This window comes from Scyliorhinus torazame, chromosome 19 (genome assembly GCF_047496885.1).
Source record: "Scyliorhinus torazame isolate Kashiwa2021f chromosome 19, sScyTor2.1, whole genome shotgun sequence".
NCBI classification, from domain to species: domain Eukaryota; kingdom Metazoa; phylum Chordata; class Chondrichthyes; order Carcharhiniformes; family Scyliorhinidae; genus Scyliorhinus; species Scyliorhinus torazame.
In genome coordinates this window covers 93,487,647-93,505,254 of record NC_092725.1, presented here as the reverse complement: position 1 = coordinate 93,505,254, position 17,608 = coordinate 93,487,647, and the positions used below count along the sequence as shown (strand labels likewise).

Below are 17,608 nucleotides of genomic sequence, written 5' to 3'. Positions count from 1 at the left end.
GGGAGTCCTTTCCCCAGATTTCCACTGATCTTTAGTTATAGATATTGATGCTGACCTCAAAAAAAAAAAAATCATTCCCTCAGACAATCATTTTCCAAAGTCCAGGCTTCGTCACTTGAACTTACCTGCCTTCGTTGAAAAGATATACAAGGCATTCAGCACCACATTTACCCTAAGGGATTGAATTTGATCGGATTCAGTTTTAACAGGACCTGCTGCTAGTTGATCTTTTCAATAATTCTCAGATTGGGATGTCTCTGGCAAATGTTAGCTCCTGCAGCTGTCTAGGTGGCTTTAGAGGACAGGTAAGAGTCAACCAGATTGGTGCGGAGTTCCCAAACCAGGGAGAACAGCAGATTGTATTTTCCAATGATCATTCGTGAATTAGTTGGTTCACTACAATCCATCTGCTTCATGGTCACTTTAGTTCATTATCAAATTGTTTATTTATTTTACACTGAAACTCTCAAATTTAGGATTTGAACCGGTGTTCTCTGAACCTCAAAGATTACAAGTTCAGTAACATAACCGATCTCAGATCTGTACAGAAGACTGGGCAACTAGATGGAAATCCAAAATTTGCAAACCACCGCCAAAAAAAGTTGAGAGATAGAAAGAAAAACATACTTCCATGCATGCTGGTCTTTCTTCATCTGTTCCTTTACTTCGTGTAGTTCTTTCAGCAAACCTGGATCTGTACCATTCACCCATGTATAGACAACATCAATTGGCATTGGCAGACATAACCTAATAAATACAAAAATAGCATTAAAGTAGCTGTTCTTATTCTATTTCAATTATCTGTATACAGACTTGTACAACAGATATTGTAAATCACATTGGTCTGACAAGCGTATCAAAAACACTTTACTGTGAAGTACATTCAGAGATTCCACGTACACAAAATAGTGCAACCAACTTTATCAAGCATTTAAACAATTGGCTAACAATTCAATACTTCAAGTGACTGAAAGGGCTGCAATGTCACTCAATCAATGCGCATATTTCAGCTGATGCATTCTAATTATAGTACAATCCAGGAACTTTTTCTCTCCCTAAAGCAATGGTAACGAAGCTGCACATACAAACTCAGTTAGCTCAGTTCTAATATTTCATAGAAATAAAAAAATTGAATACCTTGCTTGAAGCATTCTTTCAATAATTAACACATCTTAGCAAATTGGAGATAGCGCTGCTAAATGCCTTGCAAAAGTCCTTGCTCTTACCAAATACTCTCACTGCACTCAGATATACAGTTTCTGTATCCGGGACACCTATACTGTCTCCAAGCTTGCCAATTTATACTATGCATATATTAATGCAAAACTAAAACCACTTAACACAGCAGTAGGCAGTAGCTGACGCTTGTGGCAGTGGAAGCAATCTTGTGAGTCGAATGATTGGGGATTCAAGTCATACTCCAGACACTGAATTGCAAACTTTAGGCTACACTTTGGTGTAGTACGGAGGAGGATTGTGATGTCCTCCAGTGAGATGTTAAACTACGGTCCTCCTCCCCAGCAGAAGTAAAACCTCATGATTTTTGAAAAGCAAAGGAGTTCCCCCAGGTATCCTGGCCAATATGTATGCCTCAACCAAGATTACTTGGTCAGCATTACACTGCAATTTGAGGGAGTTGCTGTGTGCTAACTGCTGTTGCATTTCCTACATCACAACAATAACTAGACTTCAAAAGTACTTAATTGGCTATAAAGCACTGGCACATTGAGGTCATGAAAGCAGCGATATAAATACAAGTCTACCTTTTAAAGTTCTAATTTAACCCAAATGTGTTTATGCACTAAATATATGTTCACTTTTTCATTTCACTCATTTCTAACGAACAGCTACATTTTCACCTGAACATGAATCCTCAGAGTGCATTACATGAAGTGCAAAAGAACAAGCTGATGTTCTTGATGGGCGAATCAACTAATAAATCTCTCAACAAACCCATTACCTAGAATAGACAAGAGAGGTTTACAGAGCTATGAGCCCTCAAACAGGTTGTAAAAAGTTCAATCTTGCATTTGTGATCTGCAATGTTCTAAACCAGCAATCAAGTAGTATCTGAAACTAACTGTACGTTACCTATTTTGGAACGATTTTCCAGCTACATTATCGCGATAAGAATCAAACATGACATGATATTGATCTCTGCTCCATTCCAGGACAACCTAGAAAGAATCATAAAATTCAAAAATAATTGGATTCACTTTTGCTTTGTTCATTAACACAAAACATTTTCCTGCATTGTTCCAATATGATCCTAATAAGAAAATAGTCCTAACGGACCAAAGAATGACTTTACTAGACCATGAGAACAAAGAACAATACAGCACAGGAACAGGCCCTTCGGCCCTCCAAGCCTGCGCCAATCACATGTCGTATCTAGACCAAATGCCTGTATCCTCTGTCCCACGTCTGTTCATGTGTCCATCCAGATAAGTCTTACAGATCGCCAACGTGTCTGCCTCAAACACCTCACTTGGCAATGCATTCCAGGTCACCACCACCACCACCCTCTGTGTAAAAAACCTTACCCCGCACATAATAATAATCTTTATTGTCACAAGTAGGCTTACATTAACACTGCAATGAAGATACTGTGAAAAGCCCCTAGTCGCCACATTCCAGGTACACCGATGAAGAATTCAGAATGTCCAAATTACCTAACAGCACGTCTTTCGGGACTCGCAGGAGCAAACCGGAGCACCCAGAGGAAATTCACAGACACAGGGAGAACGTGCAGACTCCATACAGACAGGGACCCAAGCGGGAATCGAACCTGGGACTCTGGAGCTGCGAAGTAACAGTGCTAATCACTGAACCTATCACCCCTTGTGCCCCCGAGTAATTGTCATTTCCGCCGTTGGAAAAAGCCTCCAACTGTTCACCCTATCTATACCCAACTGAAGTAACTATTTCCACAGCTATAAACAGTTACCCAATGTTACTCAAATTTTGGCTGCAGCTGTTGCTAATATATTCTCAACTCAGCAATAGCTATGCAGAACATAACATAAAAACTTGTAGCATGGGTAGACCATTCGGCCCGTGAGCCTGCTCCACATTCAATTCCCGCTTGAGGAACTCCGGCTCAAAGTTGATGAGCTGGATTTTGAGCTTTGCACGCTGTGACACATCAGGCAGGGGGAGAGATACCTGAACACTGTTTGAGGAGGCAGTCACACCCCTCAGATTAAATACCTTCAATTCGGCCAGTAGTCAGGGACAGGAGGCCGGTAGAGGCCAGGAAATAGGGTTGCAGGAGCCTCAGTCCCTGAACTTGTCCAACAGGTTTGAGATTCTTGCGCCCTGTGCGGATGGGAACGGGGACTGCAGGAAGGATGTGCAATCTGACCACGGTACCGTGGTACAGGGAGCTGTTCAAGTGGGGGAAGAAAAAAGAAATGTAGTCGTAATTGGGGATAGTATAGTTTGGGGCATTAACACTGTTCTCTGTGACCAGGATCAAGAATCCCGATGGTTGTGTTGCCTCCCTGGTGCTCGGGATCTCACATATGGGCTGCAGAGGAACATGGGAGTGGGAGGGTGAAGATCCAGTTGTCGTGGTCCACGTAGGTATCAACGACAGAAACAGAGGGTTTTGCTAAGGGAGTACGAACAGCTAGGAGCGGAATTAAAAATCAGAGCCAAAAAGGTAATAATCTCTGGGATACTACCTGAACCACAAGTTAATTAGCACAAGGTCACTAAGATTAAGGAGGTAAATGTGTGGCTCAATGATTGCTCTGGAAGGAATGGGTTTGAATTCATGGGACATTGGCACCAATACTGAGGAAGAGGGGCCCTGCTCCGATGGGATGGTCTTCATCTGAATCATGCTGGGGGTGAGGGGGTCCCCCAATTGTATGGAGAATTAGAAAATCAAACTTAAAGGAAAGGGTAGAAGTGCAGGTTAATGATGAGGACTTTCAACTAGTTAAAGAGGGCTCAGGAGAGGTTAGTAAAGTTTCCAGACCACATTATAGAACAGAGTATAGAAGTTGGCAGGAATCTAACCTCAGGCAGAGCAAAAAAGGTGACAAGTATGAGAAGGGAGGTGGTCAATACAGGACAGAGGGTGTTGTACCTAAATGTACGCAGTATACGGAACAAGGTAAAAGAGCTTGTTGCACACATTGAAATTGGCAGGTATAATATTGTGGGCATCACAGAGACGTAGCTGCAAGGGGGTCAGGGCTGGAATCTAAATATCCAAAGAAATGTGCCCTATCGAAAGGACAGGCAGATGGGCAGAGGAGGCGGGGTTGCATTGTTAGTAAGGAATGAAGCTAAATCAATAGCAAGAAGCGATATAGAATCAGAAGGCATAGAATGTCCGTGGGTAGAGTTGAGGAATCGCAAAGGTAAAAAGACCCTGATGAGAGTTCTGTACAGACCCCCTAGCAGTAGTCAGGATGTGGAGCAGAAAATAAATCAGGAGATAGAAAAGGCATGTAAAAACGATAATATTACAATAATCATGGGGGACTTAAATATGCAGATTGACTGGGAAAATCAGGTTGGAAGTGGATCGCAAAAAAGGAATTTGTGGAATATCTAAGAGATGTTTTTTTGGAGCAGCTTGTGACAGAGCCTACTAGGGAACAGGCAATTCAGATCTGGTAACGTGTAATGAGGCAGACTTGATTAGGGAAAGGTGAAGGAACCCTTAGGGAGCAGTGACCACAATAAAATTGAATTTACCCAGCAGTTTGAGAGGGGGAAAGAAGCTGGAATCAGATATAGCGTTATTACAATTAAATAAGGGTAACTACAAAGACACGAGGGAGGAACTGTCCAGAGTTGATTGGAAAAAAGCCTAGCATGGAAGACAGTGGAACAGCAATGGCAGAACTTTTTGGGGGTTATTCGGGAGGCACAATAGAAATTCATCCCAAGGAGGCCGAAACATGCTAAGGGGAGGACGAGTAATCCATGGCTGGTGAGGGAAGTCAAGGACATCATAAAAGAAAAAGAAAAAGCAAACAAAATGGTGAGGATTAGTGGGAAGCCAGAGGATTGGGAAGCCTTTAAAAGCGAACGGACAACTAAAAATGGGGGGGGGGGGGGGGGGGGGGAGATGAAATATGAATGTAAGTTAGCTAGTAATATAAAAGAAGATTGGAAGAGTTTTTTCAATATATAAAAGGAAAGAGAGAGGCAAAAACAGACATTGGACCACTGCAAAATGAGGCTGGAGAAGTAATAATACTAAACAAAGAAGTGGCAGAGGAACTGAATAATTACTTTGTTTCAGTCTTCACGGCGGAAGACACCAGTGGGATGCCAGAACTCCAGAAGAATTGGGGAGCACAGGTGAGTGTGGTGGCTATCACTAAGGCAAATGTCCTGGGGAACTGAAAGGTCTGAAGGTGGGTAAAACACCTGGACTACACTCCAGGGTACATAGAACATACGGTGCAGAAGGAGGTAATTTGGCCCATCGAGTCTGCACTGACCCACTTAAACCCTCACTTCCACCCTATCCCTGTAACCCAATAACCCCTCCTAACCTTTTTTTCTGGACACTAAGGGCAATTTAGCATGGCCAATCCACCTAACCTGCACATCCTTGGACTGTGGGAGGAAACCTGTGAAGCCACAGTGCTAGCCACTTGTGCTAGCGTGCTGTCCAAGTACTTGTGGGAAGTGTTCGAACGGTTCAAATTCAGGCAGGGGTTTGTGGACTGGGTCGGATTGTTGAATAGGACGCTGGTAGCTAGCGTGTGGACAAATCTGGTGAGCGTGGGGTACTTTGGGCTACACAGTGGGAGACAGCAGGGGTGCCCACTCTCCCCCTTCCTTTTTGCCCGGCAATAGAGCCATTGGCAATGGCACTGAGCACTGAGGAGCTGGAAAGGGATTGTGCAGGAGGGGATTGAGCACAGGGTCTCGCTACACGCTGACGACCTGCTGCTTTATATCTCAGAGAATGATGAGTATTCTGGAGGAGTTGGGCCGGTTTTCCGGATACAAGCTAAACATGGGGAAGACCGAGGCATTCCCGATTGAGGCCAAGGGACAGCAGAGGATGTTGGGTGAGTTGCCGTTCAAGGAAGTGGGGGCAAGCTTCAGATTTTTGGGTATCCAGGCGGCTTGGGATTGGAACAGCTGCACGGTTGGTGTAAGTTGAGGGGGGATTTTATGAGGTGGGATGTGCTGCCACTATCGCTGGCGGGTGCAGACAGTGGAAATGACAGTGCTGCGGGTACAGACAGTGAAAACAACAGTGCTGCCAAGGCTCTTATCTGTCTTTCAGAACCTCCCGATCTTCGTCCCAAACACATTCTTTAAGAAAGTCAATACGTAGATCTCGGGCTTTGAAGGTGTCCCAAGAGAGAGAGTGAGCGAGCAAGCGAGACTGATTTTAGTGGAGTGGAGGGACTCGGAGCCACTGAAACCGGAGGGGGGGCTGTGGGTGAGTGACCTGGTGGTGTTCCTAACGTTGGAGAAAATCAAGTTCGTTTTAAGAGGGTCGATTTATGGGTTTGCCCAGAAGCTGTTGATCTCGGCTCCGAGTCACTGTCCGTGTGGAGTTTGCACATTCTCTCCATGTGTGTGTGGGTTTCGCCCCCACAACCCAAAGATGTGCAGGCTAGGTGGATTGGCCAGGCTAAATGCCCCTTAATTGGAAAAAATTAATTGGGTACTCTAAAAAAAATTTTTTTTTTTTTTTTTTTAAATTTAAAAAAAGTATTTGCTGTTCATAGAAATATCTTAATAAAAGTAATTTTTTTAAACCAAAACTACTCGCTGTCCCCTCACTGCGAATAATAATAATTGCTTATTGTCACAAGTAGGATTCAATGAAGTTACTGTGAAAAGCTAGAGCACACTGAAGAAAACAGTGGTTGTAAGGGAACTGTCAATAGACTGGCAAGCCTTATTCAGTTGCATCTGACTGTGCTGATCAACAATTTTTGTCACTACTTTTCAAAAAGTTTTCAGACTTTGAAAGAGAAGTGATGGATGAAAAATCCCTTTGAGTTTGAGACCGCAGAATCAGTCATTATCTTACAGCTGACTCCAAGTGAGGAGACTGAGTTGCTGCACTTGACCTGTGATAGCACATTATAAACAGGTCACAAGTCCATTGGATTGTCAGCATTCTGGATTAGCATCACGCAGTATCGAATGCTGAGTAAAACAAGCATTTTGTTGCCATTGCCCTCCACAACGAGCTACACGTGCAAGGTTGGATTTTCCATTCTAACAAGGATGAAGACGGTACAAAGGAACCGGCTGAATTCTGCATCTGAAATGCACATTGTCCTCTCCTCCTGTGAACCTGATTGAAGTGAGATTGTGAGGACCAAGCACGTTCACCTGTCACATTAAAGGTAAGCGAACGTGACATGTCTTGCAAAGGTTGGCCAGTTGGCAAAAGTGAGTCCCAAGAAAAATAAAGTTTGAAAAACACAGACTTACAAGATGCATTCCAGCAGCTCACCAAGGCTCCGAGGACGGCACCTCCCAATCCACGACCCCCATCACCTAGTAGGACGAGGGCTGCATATGCTGGGACACTATCACCTTTAAGTATGCCTCCAAGTCATGCAAGCCTCTCAAGTTGGGACAATATCGCCATTCCATCACTGTCACTGAGTTGAAGTCCTGGAATTCCCTTCCAAACAGCACTGTAGGTGCACTTAAACCACATGGACTGCAGCGATTCAAGAAGAGGTTACCACCTTCTCAAAGGCAATTAGGTACGTGCAATAAATTCTGGCCTTACCAGCAACGTCCACATCCCATTAGTGTTAAAAAAAAAAAGTAAATCCTTTTGTATCTGAACATAGGAATTTAGAACAGAAGGCCATTTCACCCTTAAGCTGCTTCCGCTGCCATTCAATGAAACCATGGCAGATCTCCCACCGAACTCCACAAATCCTGCTTTCATCCCATATCCTTTGATAACTTGGGCAAACAAAAAATGATCAATCTCAAAGTTTTAAACTTAACAATTGATCTAGAATCTGAAAATGAGACATCCAAACTTCTACCACAATTTGCAAAAAGTTTTTCCTAGTTTTACTCCAGAAAAGTCTGGCTCTATTTTTTTGACTATGCCCCCTTGTCCTAGACGCTAAACTAGCAGATATAGTTTCTCCAAATCTACCCTATCCATTCCCCTTAAAGTCTTGAAACTTTGATCAAAAATACCCATAACCTTCTAAATGTTATGGTACACAACCAGTTTGTGCAATCTCTCCTCATACTTTAACTTTAGAGTCCAGGTATTAATCAGATTCCCTCCAAGGCTAATATATCTTTCTTTGCTGATGCACAGTTCTGACAAAAGGCTATTTATCTGAAATATGAACTTTTGTTTCCTGCTCCACAGCTGCTGCCAGTCATGCTGAGTGTTCTCAATATTTTCTGATTTTTATTTCAAAGTAGTCAAGATCCTTTTAAGTTCGCAACTACAAAATATACATGAAGGGAGCTTGTGTCTCAAGTTTATGAGCTATTTAATAATGTGGGGGACACTAAAATTTCAAATATGCAGAAGTACAAAAGAAATCAAAGAAAACATTGGCAAATGGATTCAATAAGAATCACAGAAACTTGAAATGTTAACTGTTGTCTTTCTTCACAGGTGCTGCCAGACTTGCTGAGTATTTCCAGCATTTTCTGTTTATATTTCAGATTTCCAGCATCCACAGTATTTTGCTTTCATTTAGCATCTTATTTAGTTTGACAAACTAAAAGGAGATGTTAGTATTAGGCCTTCAGCTACATAACAATAAAAAAATTGAAAACTCACATTTCTATGCTGCATTTCTATAAAATGAATTACTGAAATCACAGTAGGTAGTATATTCAGGTGTAAAAACTGCAACTGGAAATATAATACTGCAAACACTAAATGGTTATTTGGGTAAGAATTATTTTTGAATAACATTCATATTATTTACCCTACTTATAACAAATTTTGATCTATGAGACTCAACAGGTAGGGGTAAAATAATGAGCTGATAAGTGGCATATGCATCAGTCTTCTAGTTGAGTCTGTTCTAACCAATTATGAACATAGCACCTTCAGAATAATTATGCAGTTATACTTGAATTGTATATTCAGCCAAATCTGCACACATTAGCCTATTAGGTTTGTAGGTAAACATTATTTCACAAGTTACTTACCTCTCCAAACTGAAAGGCAGATACAATCATGAGCACTAATCCCCCAAAGCAGAGGTAAAGGCCATATTGATGGGACAGACAAGTGTAGGTCTGCCTCTGAACCAACTTCAGCAATGAATTGAGGACCATGGCCAAGTTGACATACTCCTGGTGCAAACATGCAACCAGTCACAAACTCGTCTGCAGCAAGAACAGATCACTGGGGAGATAAAATAACAGAAAAGAACCCTATAACGACACTGAAATATTCTAGTTATGACATGATGAAATACTCCCAACACTGTGGCAGTGCTTAAGATTGACAACCATTCATACTAGCTTAGCTCACATGCCAAGTGTACATCTTTTAGTAATCAGAACATAGAAAGATATCCAACATGAAAACTGCAGGTGAAAAAAATATTAAAATCACATTCCCCAATTACACTGTACACAAAATTGAATGAAAAATGTTGACATTTCTAAAATTCAATGTGAAGTACAACAAATGCAGCAGTTGTACAAGTACAACTTAACAGGATAAATATAATATAAAATTAAAAGAAACAAACCTTTTAGTTGCAGCATGTACTTTCAAATATTCAGTATGTTTTTGTCTCTTTTGCCAATTCTCAATCAAGCTACATTGTAAGTAACTTGGGCTGCACTTTACTAATGCCACTCAGTGGAAGCCAGAGCTGGGCTGCTAGTAACTACATTAAGCCAGTTCTGCTAATTACACCAATATTACAGGGCAGCATGGTGGCACTGCTGCCTCATGGCGCTGAGGACCCGGATTCAATCCCGGCCCTGGGTCACTGTCCATGTGGACTTTGCACATTCTCCTCGTGTTTGCATGGGTCTCACCCCAACAACCGAAAGATGCGCATGCTAAGTGCATTGGCCACGCAAAATTGCCCCTTAATTGGAAAAAAAGAATAGGGTACTAGAAAAAACAATTGCACCAATATTAAACTGCATCAAAGGAAACCTCGGACATGAGTCTAGTGGGGTGTCCAACTACATCCAAAACATAAAATGCTCTCATGAGTTGTCAAATACAAGTAAATAATCAACATGAGATTTGCTAACTCTTGAAACATTGTTATGAGTTGTAAGTTTCGGATTTGTTTCACTGTATTTGAAAGAAAGCTTAAAGATAAGATTATTCGCCACATCAAATCACAAAGCACCATGACTGTCATCTTTACTGTTCTTTCATCCAACTGCACTTGGAACGTCTCTATTTTATTTTCTATTAGCTTGCTCAGCAGGATATGCTAAACATTCAATCAATCAAATTGACGAGTTCTGTTTACACTGAAAATTGATTAAAAGTTATTGGCATAAAGAATTTCAGAAACTCCTGTAACCCCATTTAAGAAAGAGTTTGATTTATTCAGCCATCATAAACCAGTGCCTTAATTTATAATTTACCCTCTTTATACGGAAAGTCAGTCTTGATGCTCTTCTCAGTGCCCTTTCCAATTTATCAATTCAATCTCAGACCCGCAACTGGATTGTCAGTAAGACTGGAATTCAAAATCTCTTATCCGAACATGCAGGGAAATGTATAAAGCACGTATAAGGTTTACCAGGATCTGACCTGGTGTGGAGGGTATTAGCTATGAGAGATTGAATAAACTGGGATTGTTCTCCCTAGAGAGACGGAGACTGAGGGGCGACCTGATAGAAGTTTATAAAATTATTAGGGGTACAGATAGGGTGAACAGTTGGTGGCTTTTTCCCAGGGCGGAAATGACAATTACAAGGGGGGGGGAAAGAGAGGTACAGTGGAGATGTGCCGGTTCAGTGGAGATCTCCCCACCATTGCGACCCGCGCGGCCCCCCTCCCCACGGCGGCCCCCCCTTCCCCACGGCGGCCCCCCCTCCCCACGGCGTCCCCCCTCCCCACGGCGTCCCCCCTCCCCACGGCGTCCCCCCTCCCCACGGCGTCCCCCCTCCCCCTCCACGGCGCCCCCTCCACTCACTCCCCTCCCCTCCAGATCCACTGTCCCTCTCCCCGCCCACTCCAGCCCCCTCACTCCTCCCCGCCCACTCCAGCCCCCTCAAGCCCCTCACCTCTCTCCACCCACTCCAGCCCCTCACCTCTCCCCACTCGCTCCAGCCCCCTCACCTCTCCCCACCCGCTCCAGCCCCCTCACCTCTCCCCACCCGCTTCAGCCCCCTCACCTCTCCCCACCCGCTTCAGCCCCCTCACCTCTCCCCACCCGCTCCAGCCCCCTCACCTCTCCCCACCCGCTCCAGCCCCCTCACCTCTCCCCACCCGCTTCAGCCCTCTCACCTCTCCCCACCCGCTCCAGCCCCCTCACCTCTCCCCACCCGCTTCAGCCCCCTCACCTCTCCCCACCCGCTTCAGCCCCCTCACCTCTCCCCACCCGCTTCAGCCCCCTCACCTCTCCCCACCCGCTCCAGCCCCCTCACCTCTCCCCACCCACTCCAGCCCCCTCACCTCTCCCCACCCACTCCAGCCCCCTCACCTCACCACGCCCACTCCAGCACCCTCACCTCTCCCCGCCCACTCCAGTCCCCTCACCTCTCCCCGCCCACTGCAGCCCCCTCACCACATCCATTCAAACCCCTAACCCCCTCACCCCAGTCCATTCCACTCAGCCCCCAACCCCCCTCCACATTCAACCCGCTCGCCACATCCAAACCCGTTCTCCACCTCCACCCCCTATTCCAGCTCCACTTTACCCAGATTCCAGCCCCTTTCCACAACCACCAGCCCTACCGCCCAACCCTTACCAGCCCCCCCACCCCACCCCACCCCTACCCCACCACCCTACCGCCCCTACCACCACCCCCCCCAGGCCTACCACCCCCCCCAGCCCTACCACCACCACCCCACCCCTACCAACACCCCCCAGCCCCCCACAGCCCTACCACCCCCCCACAGCCCTACCAAACCCCTCCAGCCCTACCACCACAACCCTACCACCCCCCGCCCCAGCCCTACCACCCCCCTCCCCCACAGCCCTACCAGCCCCTTCACACAGCTGGACCACCACCCCCCCAGCCCTACCATCCCCCACCCGCCCCCCCAGCCCTACCATCCCCCACCCGCCCCCCCAGCCCTACCACCCCCCCGCCCTACCAGCCCCTTCACACAGCCCGACCACCACCCCCCCAGCCCTACCATCCCCCCACCCGCCCCCCCCAGCCCTAACACCCCCACACACTCCCACCCCCCCAGCCCTACCAACCGCCCCCAGCCCCACCACCCCCCCAAACCTATCACACCCCCCAGCCCTACCACCCCCACCACCCCCCCGTCCTACCACCCCCTAACCCCCAGCCCTGCCACCCCCTACCCCCCAGCCCTGCCACCCCCTGCCCTACCCCCCCCCAGCCCCACCACCACCCCAGCCCTCCCACCCCTACCAGCACCCCCCCCACCACCACCATCCCACCAACCCCCCCACAGCCCCCCCACCACACCCCCCCCCAGCCCCCCCACCACCCCAGCCCTACCACCACCCCCCCCCCCCCCCCCCGGCAGCCCTACCACCACCCCCCACCCCCGGCAGCCCTACCACCACCACCACCACCACCACCACCCCCCCCCCCCCCCCCCCGGCGGCAGCCCTACCCCTACCCCTACCCCTACCCCCACCCCCACATCCCACCCCCACATCTGAGCAGAAGCGGGAATGCGTTACAGCGGCAATATATAAATACGTAATGGGTGTTTTGTGAAGACTTGCCTCAGACGGTTAGTCGCCCGGGACTGAGGCCACGCCAACCAAAGCTGCCCGCGCGCCGTGTTCAAACATCGCCCGCATTCCAAACCAGCAGCCAGCCGCCGCAAGGCACGTGACAGGGCCTCAAACGTCCTGGAAAGGGCGCATGCGCCATGACCGGCACACCGCCATAACCGAATAACAACATGTGCGCGCGCAAGCACACACCGAACTGTGCATCTTGGCAGGTTTGCTTCTGAGGCTACAGTCCAGATTAGTGTACTTGGTTGCCATGGTGGCTGGCTGAAGTAAACACAAATTTACGGAGGGGTGTAGTCAAGTGGCGTTGGCACTGGACTATTAATCCAGCGCCCAGGGTCTAGGGACCCGGGTGAAATTTGAATTCAGTAAAAGTCTGAAATTAAATTAATCATTGCTGTCTGAACCCATCCAACCATCAGACTCACAATGGACTACTCTCCAAAATCAGTTGCATTCTTGGACACACATGTCTCCATCAACGACCTCAGCACTTCGCTTTACCGCAAACCTACGGATAACCTCACGATGCTCCACTTCTCCAGTTTCCACCCTAAACACATTAAAGAAGCCATCCCCTATGGACAAGCTCTCCGTCTACACAGGATCTGCTTAGACGAGGAGGAGCGTAACAGACATCTACAGACGTTGAAAGATGCCCTCATACGAACGGGATATGGCACTCGACTCATCGATCGACAGTTCCAACGCGCCACAGCGAAAAACCGCACCGACCTCCTCAGAAGACAAACATGGGACGCAACCGACAGAATACCCTTCGTCGTCCAGTACTTCCCCGGAGCGGAGAAACTACGTCATCTTCTTCACAGCCTTCAACACGTCATTGATGACGATGAACATCTTGCCAAGGTCATCCCCACACCCCCACTACTTGCCTTCAAACAACCGCGCAACCTCAAACAAACCATTGTTTGCAGCAAACTACCCAGTCTTCAGAACAGTGACCACGACACCACACAACCCTGCCATGGCAATCTCTGCAAGACATGCCAGATCATCGACATGGATACCACTATTACACGTGAGAACACCACCCACCAGGTACGCGATACATACTCGTGCGACTCGGCCAACGTTGTCTACCTCATACGTTGCAGAAAAGGATGTCCCGAAGCGTGGTACATTGGCGAGACCATGCAGACGCTGCGACAACGAATGAACGGACATCGCGCAACAATTACCAGGCAGGAATGTTCCCTTCCAGTCGGGGAACACTTCAGCAGTCAAGGGCATTCAGCCTCTGATCTCCGGGTAAGCGTTCTCCAAGGCGGCCTTCAGGACGCGCGACAACGCAGAATCGCCGAGCAGAAACTTATAGCCAAGTTCCGCACACATGAGTGCGGCCTCAACCGGGACCTGGGATTCATGTCGCATTACATTCATCCCCCACAATCTGGCCTGTGAAATCCTACCAACTGTCCTGGCTTGATACAATTCACACCTCTTTAACCTGAGGTTACCCCATCTCTGGATCTGTAAAGATTTAATCACCTGCTAATGGTCGCATTCCAAGCATTGTTTGGCATCTTTGAATTTGTCTATATATATGTTTCTGGAACATACCTCTCCATTCACCTGAGGAAGGAGCAGCGCTCCGAAAGCTAGTGACATCGAAACAAACCTGTTGGACTTTAACCTGGTGTTTTAAGACTTCGTACTGAACCCATCTGGTTCACTAACGTCCTTCAGGGAAGAAAATCTGTGTCCTTGCCTGGCCTCCCCCATGTGACTCGAAATTCACATCATTGTGGTTGACTCTGAAATGTCTCCGCAACCCACTCAGTTCAGGGGCAATTAGGGATGGGCATTAAATGGGCAATAAAACGTGACATTATGGGAAATGTTCAGAATAGAAGGGGTTAATGTCATATCATAATTAACCACTAGGTGGCGCTAGATGCAGAACTATATAAAACATTGACTCAGACTTCTGGGAGAAGGCTGGAGAGCATAGGAGTAGTGAAAGAGATCAGAGTACAGTTATAGATGGAGTGTAGAGGGTGGCATGGTGGCACAGTGGTTAGCACTCTGGTTTCCCAGGGTGGAGGGGTCAGTCACCAGGGGGCATAGGTTTAAGAACTGTAAGGCAAAGTTTAGAGGAGATGTGCGAGGCAGTTTTTTTACGCATAGAGTGGTGAGGGCGTGGAACGCGTTGCCAGGGGAGGTTGTGGAAACAGATACATTAACGGTGTTCAAAAGACGCCTTGATAAACATATGGATAGAATGACTATAGAGGGATACGGCAAAGGAAGTGCTAAGGGTTTTGGCAAATGTTGGTATCATGACCGGTACAGGCTTGGAGGGCCGAAGGGCCTGTTCCTGTGCTGTATTGTTATTTGTTCTTGTTATTTGTGCTGCCTATGGTACTGGGGAGCCAGGTTCGAATCCTGGCCCTGGGTCACTGTCTGTGTGGAGTTTGCACATTCTCCCTGTGTGTGCCTGGGCTTCACCCCCACAACCCAAAAGATGAGAAGGGTAGGTGGATTGGCATTCCAAGCATTGTTTGGCATCTTTGAATTTGTCTATATATATGTTTCTGGAACATACCTCTTCATTCACCTGAGGAAGGAGCAGCGCTCCGAAAGCTAGTGACATCGAAACAAACCTGTTGGACTTTAACCTGGTGTTTTAAGACTTCGTACTGAACCCATCTGGTTCACTAACGTCCTTCAGGGAAGAAAATCTGTGTCCTTGCCTGGCCTCCCCCATGTGACTCGAAATTCACATCATTGTGGTTGACTCTGAAATGTCTCCGCAACCCACTCAGTTCAGGGGCAATTAGGGATGGGCATTAAATGGGCAATAAAACGTGACATTATGGGAAATGTTCAGAATAGAAGGGGTTAATGTCATATCATAATTAACCACTAGGTGGCGCTAGATGCAGAACTATATAAAACATTGACTCAGACTTCTGGGAGAAGGCTGGAGAGCATAGGAGTAGTGAAAGAGATCAGAGTACAGTTATAGATGGAGTGTAGAGGGTGGCATGGTAGCACAGTGGTTAGCACTCTGGTTTCCCAGGGTGGAGGGGTCAGTCACCAGGGGGCATAGGTTTAAGAACTGTAAGGCAAAGTTTAGAGGAGATGTGCGAGGCAGTTTTTTTACGCATAGAGTGGTGAGGGCGTGGAACGTGTTGCCAGGGGAGGTTGTGGAAACAGATACATTAACGGTGTTCAAAAGACGTCTTGATAAACATATGGATAGAATGAGTATAGAGGGATATGGCAAAGGAAGTGCTAAGGGTTTTGGCAAATGTTGGTATCATGACCGGTACAGGCTTGGAGGGCCGAAGGGCCTGTTCCTGTGCTGAATTGTTATTTGTTCTTGTTCTTTGTGCTGCCTATGGTGCTGGGGAGCCAGGTTCGAATCCTGGCCCTGGGTCACTGTCTGTGTGGAGTTTGCACATTCTCCCTGTGTGTGCCTGGGCTTCACCCCCACAACCCAAAAGATGAGAAGGGTAGGTGGATTGGCCACGCTAAATTGACCGTTAATTGGAAATAAATAATTGGGTACTCTAGTTTTATTTTAAAAAATAGATAGAATGTAGAGACTAGTGTTAATTGAGTGTAGATTAGAAGATTATTGTTTACTATAGGAGTAAGTGGTCGAGCTTTAATAAGTAGTGTAAATAAATGTTAGCTTTGTTAATGAACTTAGCTACTGTGGTCTTTGTGAACACTACAGCATCCATCCTGATAACAAGAATCACAAAGAACACCACATGGTACCAGGCGCATGCTCCTAAAAAGTAAACAGTGAGTTTAGAAAGTGAGTTTAGCTTCTTGAAAGAAAAGAAGGACAATCAAGCCGCTACACAGATTTCGAAGACAGCACCAAGTTACTGATTGTAAGATGGAAGGTCTGAAAAAGCCTGAACACTTCAGGACGACTGGTAAACTAAGTGTAAACTGGAAAAATTTCAAACAGCAATTTGAAGTTTTTTTTATCTGTCTCCGCGTTAGAATCAGTTCCTGATCAACGAAAAATTGCGCTCCTCCTCAATTTGGCAGGACTGCAGGCATTAGAATTTTTAAAATTCATTTGAATTCACAGATAGTGAGGATAAGAAAATATTTGAACAGGTCATGGACAAATTTGATGTGCATTGCAAAGCGCAAGTCAGTGAAACATACAAGCGATACATGTTCAGAAAAAGGTTGCAGCTTAAAGGATAATCGGTAGATTTGTTTATAACTGATTTAAGACTGAGAGCCTGTAATTTTTCCTCCGTTACGGATTTGATGTTGCGGGATCAAATAGTGTTTGGTATGTATGATGAGCGATTGCGAGAAAGGTTATTAAGAAGACCGATTTTGCAGTTAGAAGAAGCCATAAATCTTTGCAAGGCCAGTGAACAATCCACAAATGAATATGCAGAGTTCAGGACTAAAGAAAAAGGAGCAAACTCGGTAAACGTGGCCGATGCCATTAACACTGTGGTGCAGTTCAGAAGACAACGCGCCACTGATGGTGGCCATTTTGAAAGTGTCATCACGAACATGATGACGTGCACCCACTATAGAACAAATTGTCCTGCGAAATGAAAAAAATTCTTGCGATGCAACAAGTTCAATCATTTTGCCTCACAATGCTGTTTTAATTCAGCAATACCGGCAAACAACTCTAAAAAAATTGTTCTATACACATAAAAAGATACAGAGCTTACAAAATGAAGGACATGAAGAAACATTTCTAACTTCAAATAATG

At 46.2% G+C, this 17,608-nt stretch overlaps 1 protein-coding gene across 4 annotated transcripts in view; it reads right to left on the bottom strand.

Moving 5' to 3' along the window:
- Window positions 1-12,969, bottom strand: part of gnptab (N-acetylglucosamine-1-phosphate transferase subunits alpha and beta) — a 158,591-nt gene extending 145,622 nt beyond the window's left edge. For 3 of the 4 annotated variants that reach the window (XM_072484782.1, XM_072484783.1, XM_072484785.1), the window contains exons 1-4: window positions 12,861-12,969; window positions 9,154-9,352; window positions 2,092-2,177; window positions 628-747 (exon numbers count right to left, since the gene is read on the bottom strand). In XM_072484782.1, coding sequence (XP_072340883.1) covers window positions 628-747; window positions 2,092-2,177; window positions 9,154-9,282 — 335 coding nt within the window. In that variant the 5' untranslated portion in view covers window positions 9,283-9,352; window positions 12,861-12,969. Of the gene's footprint in view, window positions 1-627; window positions 748-1,859; window positions 1,952-2,091; window positions 2,178-9,153; window positions 9,353-12,860 lie in introns of those variants that run through there. The other variant, XM_072484784.1, reaches the window with a different exon arrangement.
- Window positions 12,970-17,608: the final 4,639 nt, after the last annotated feature.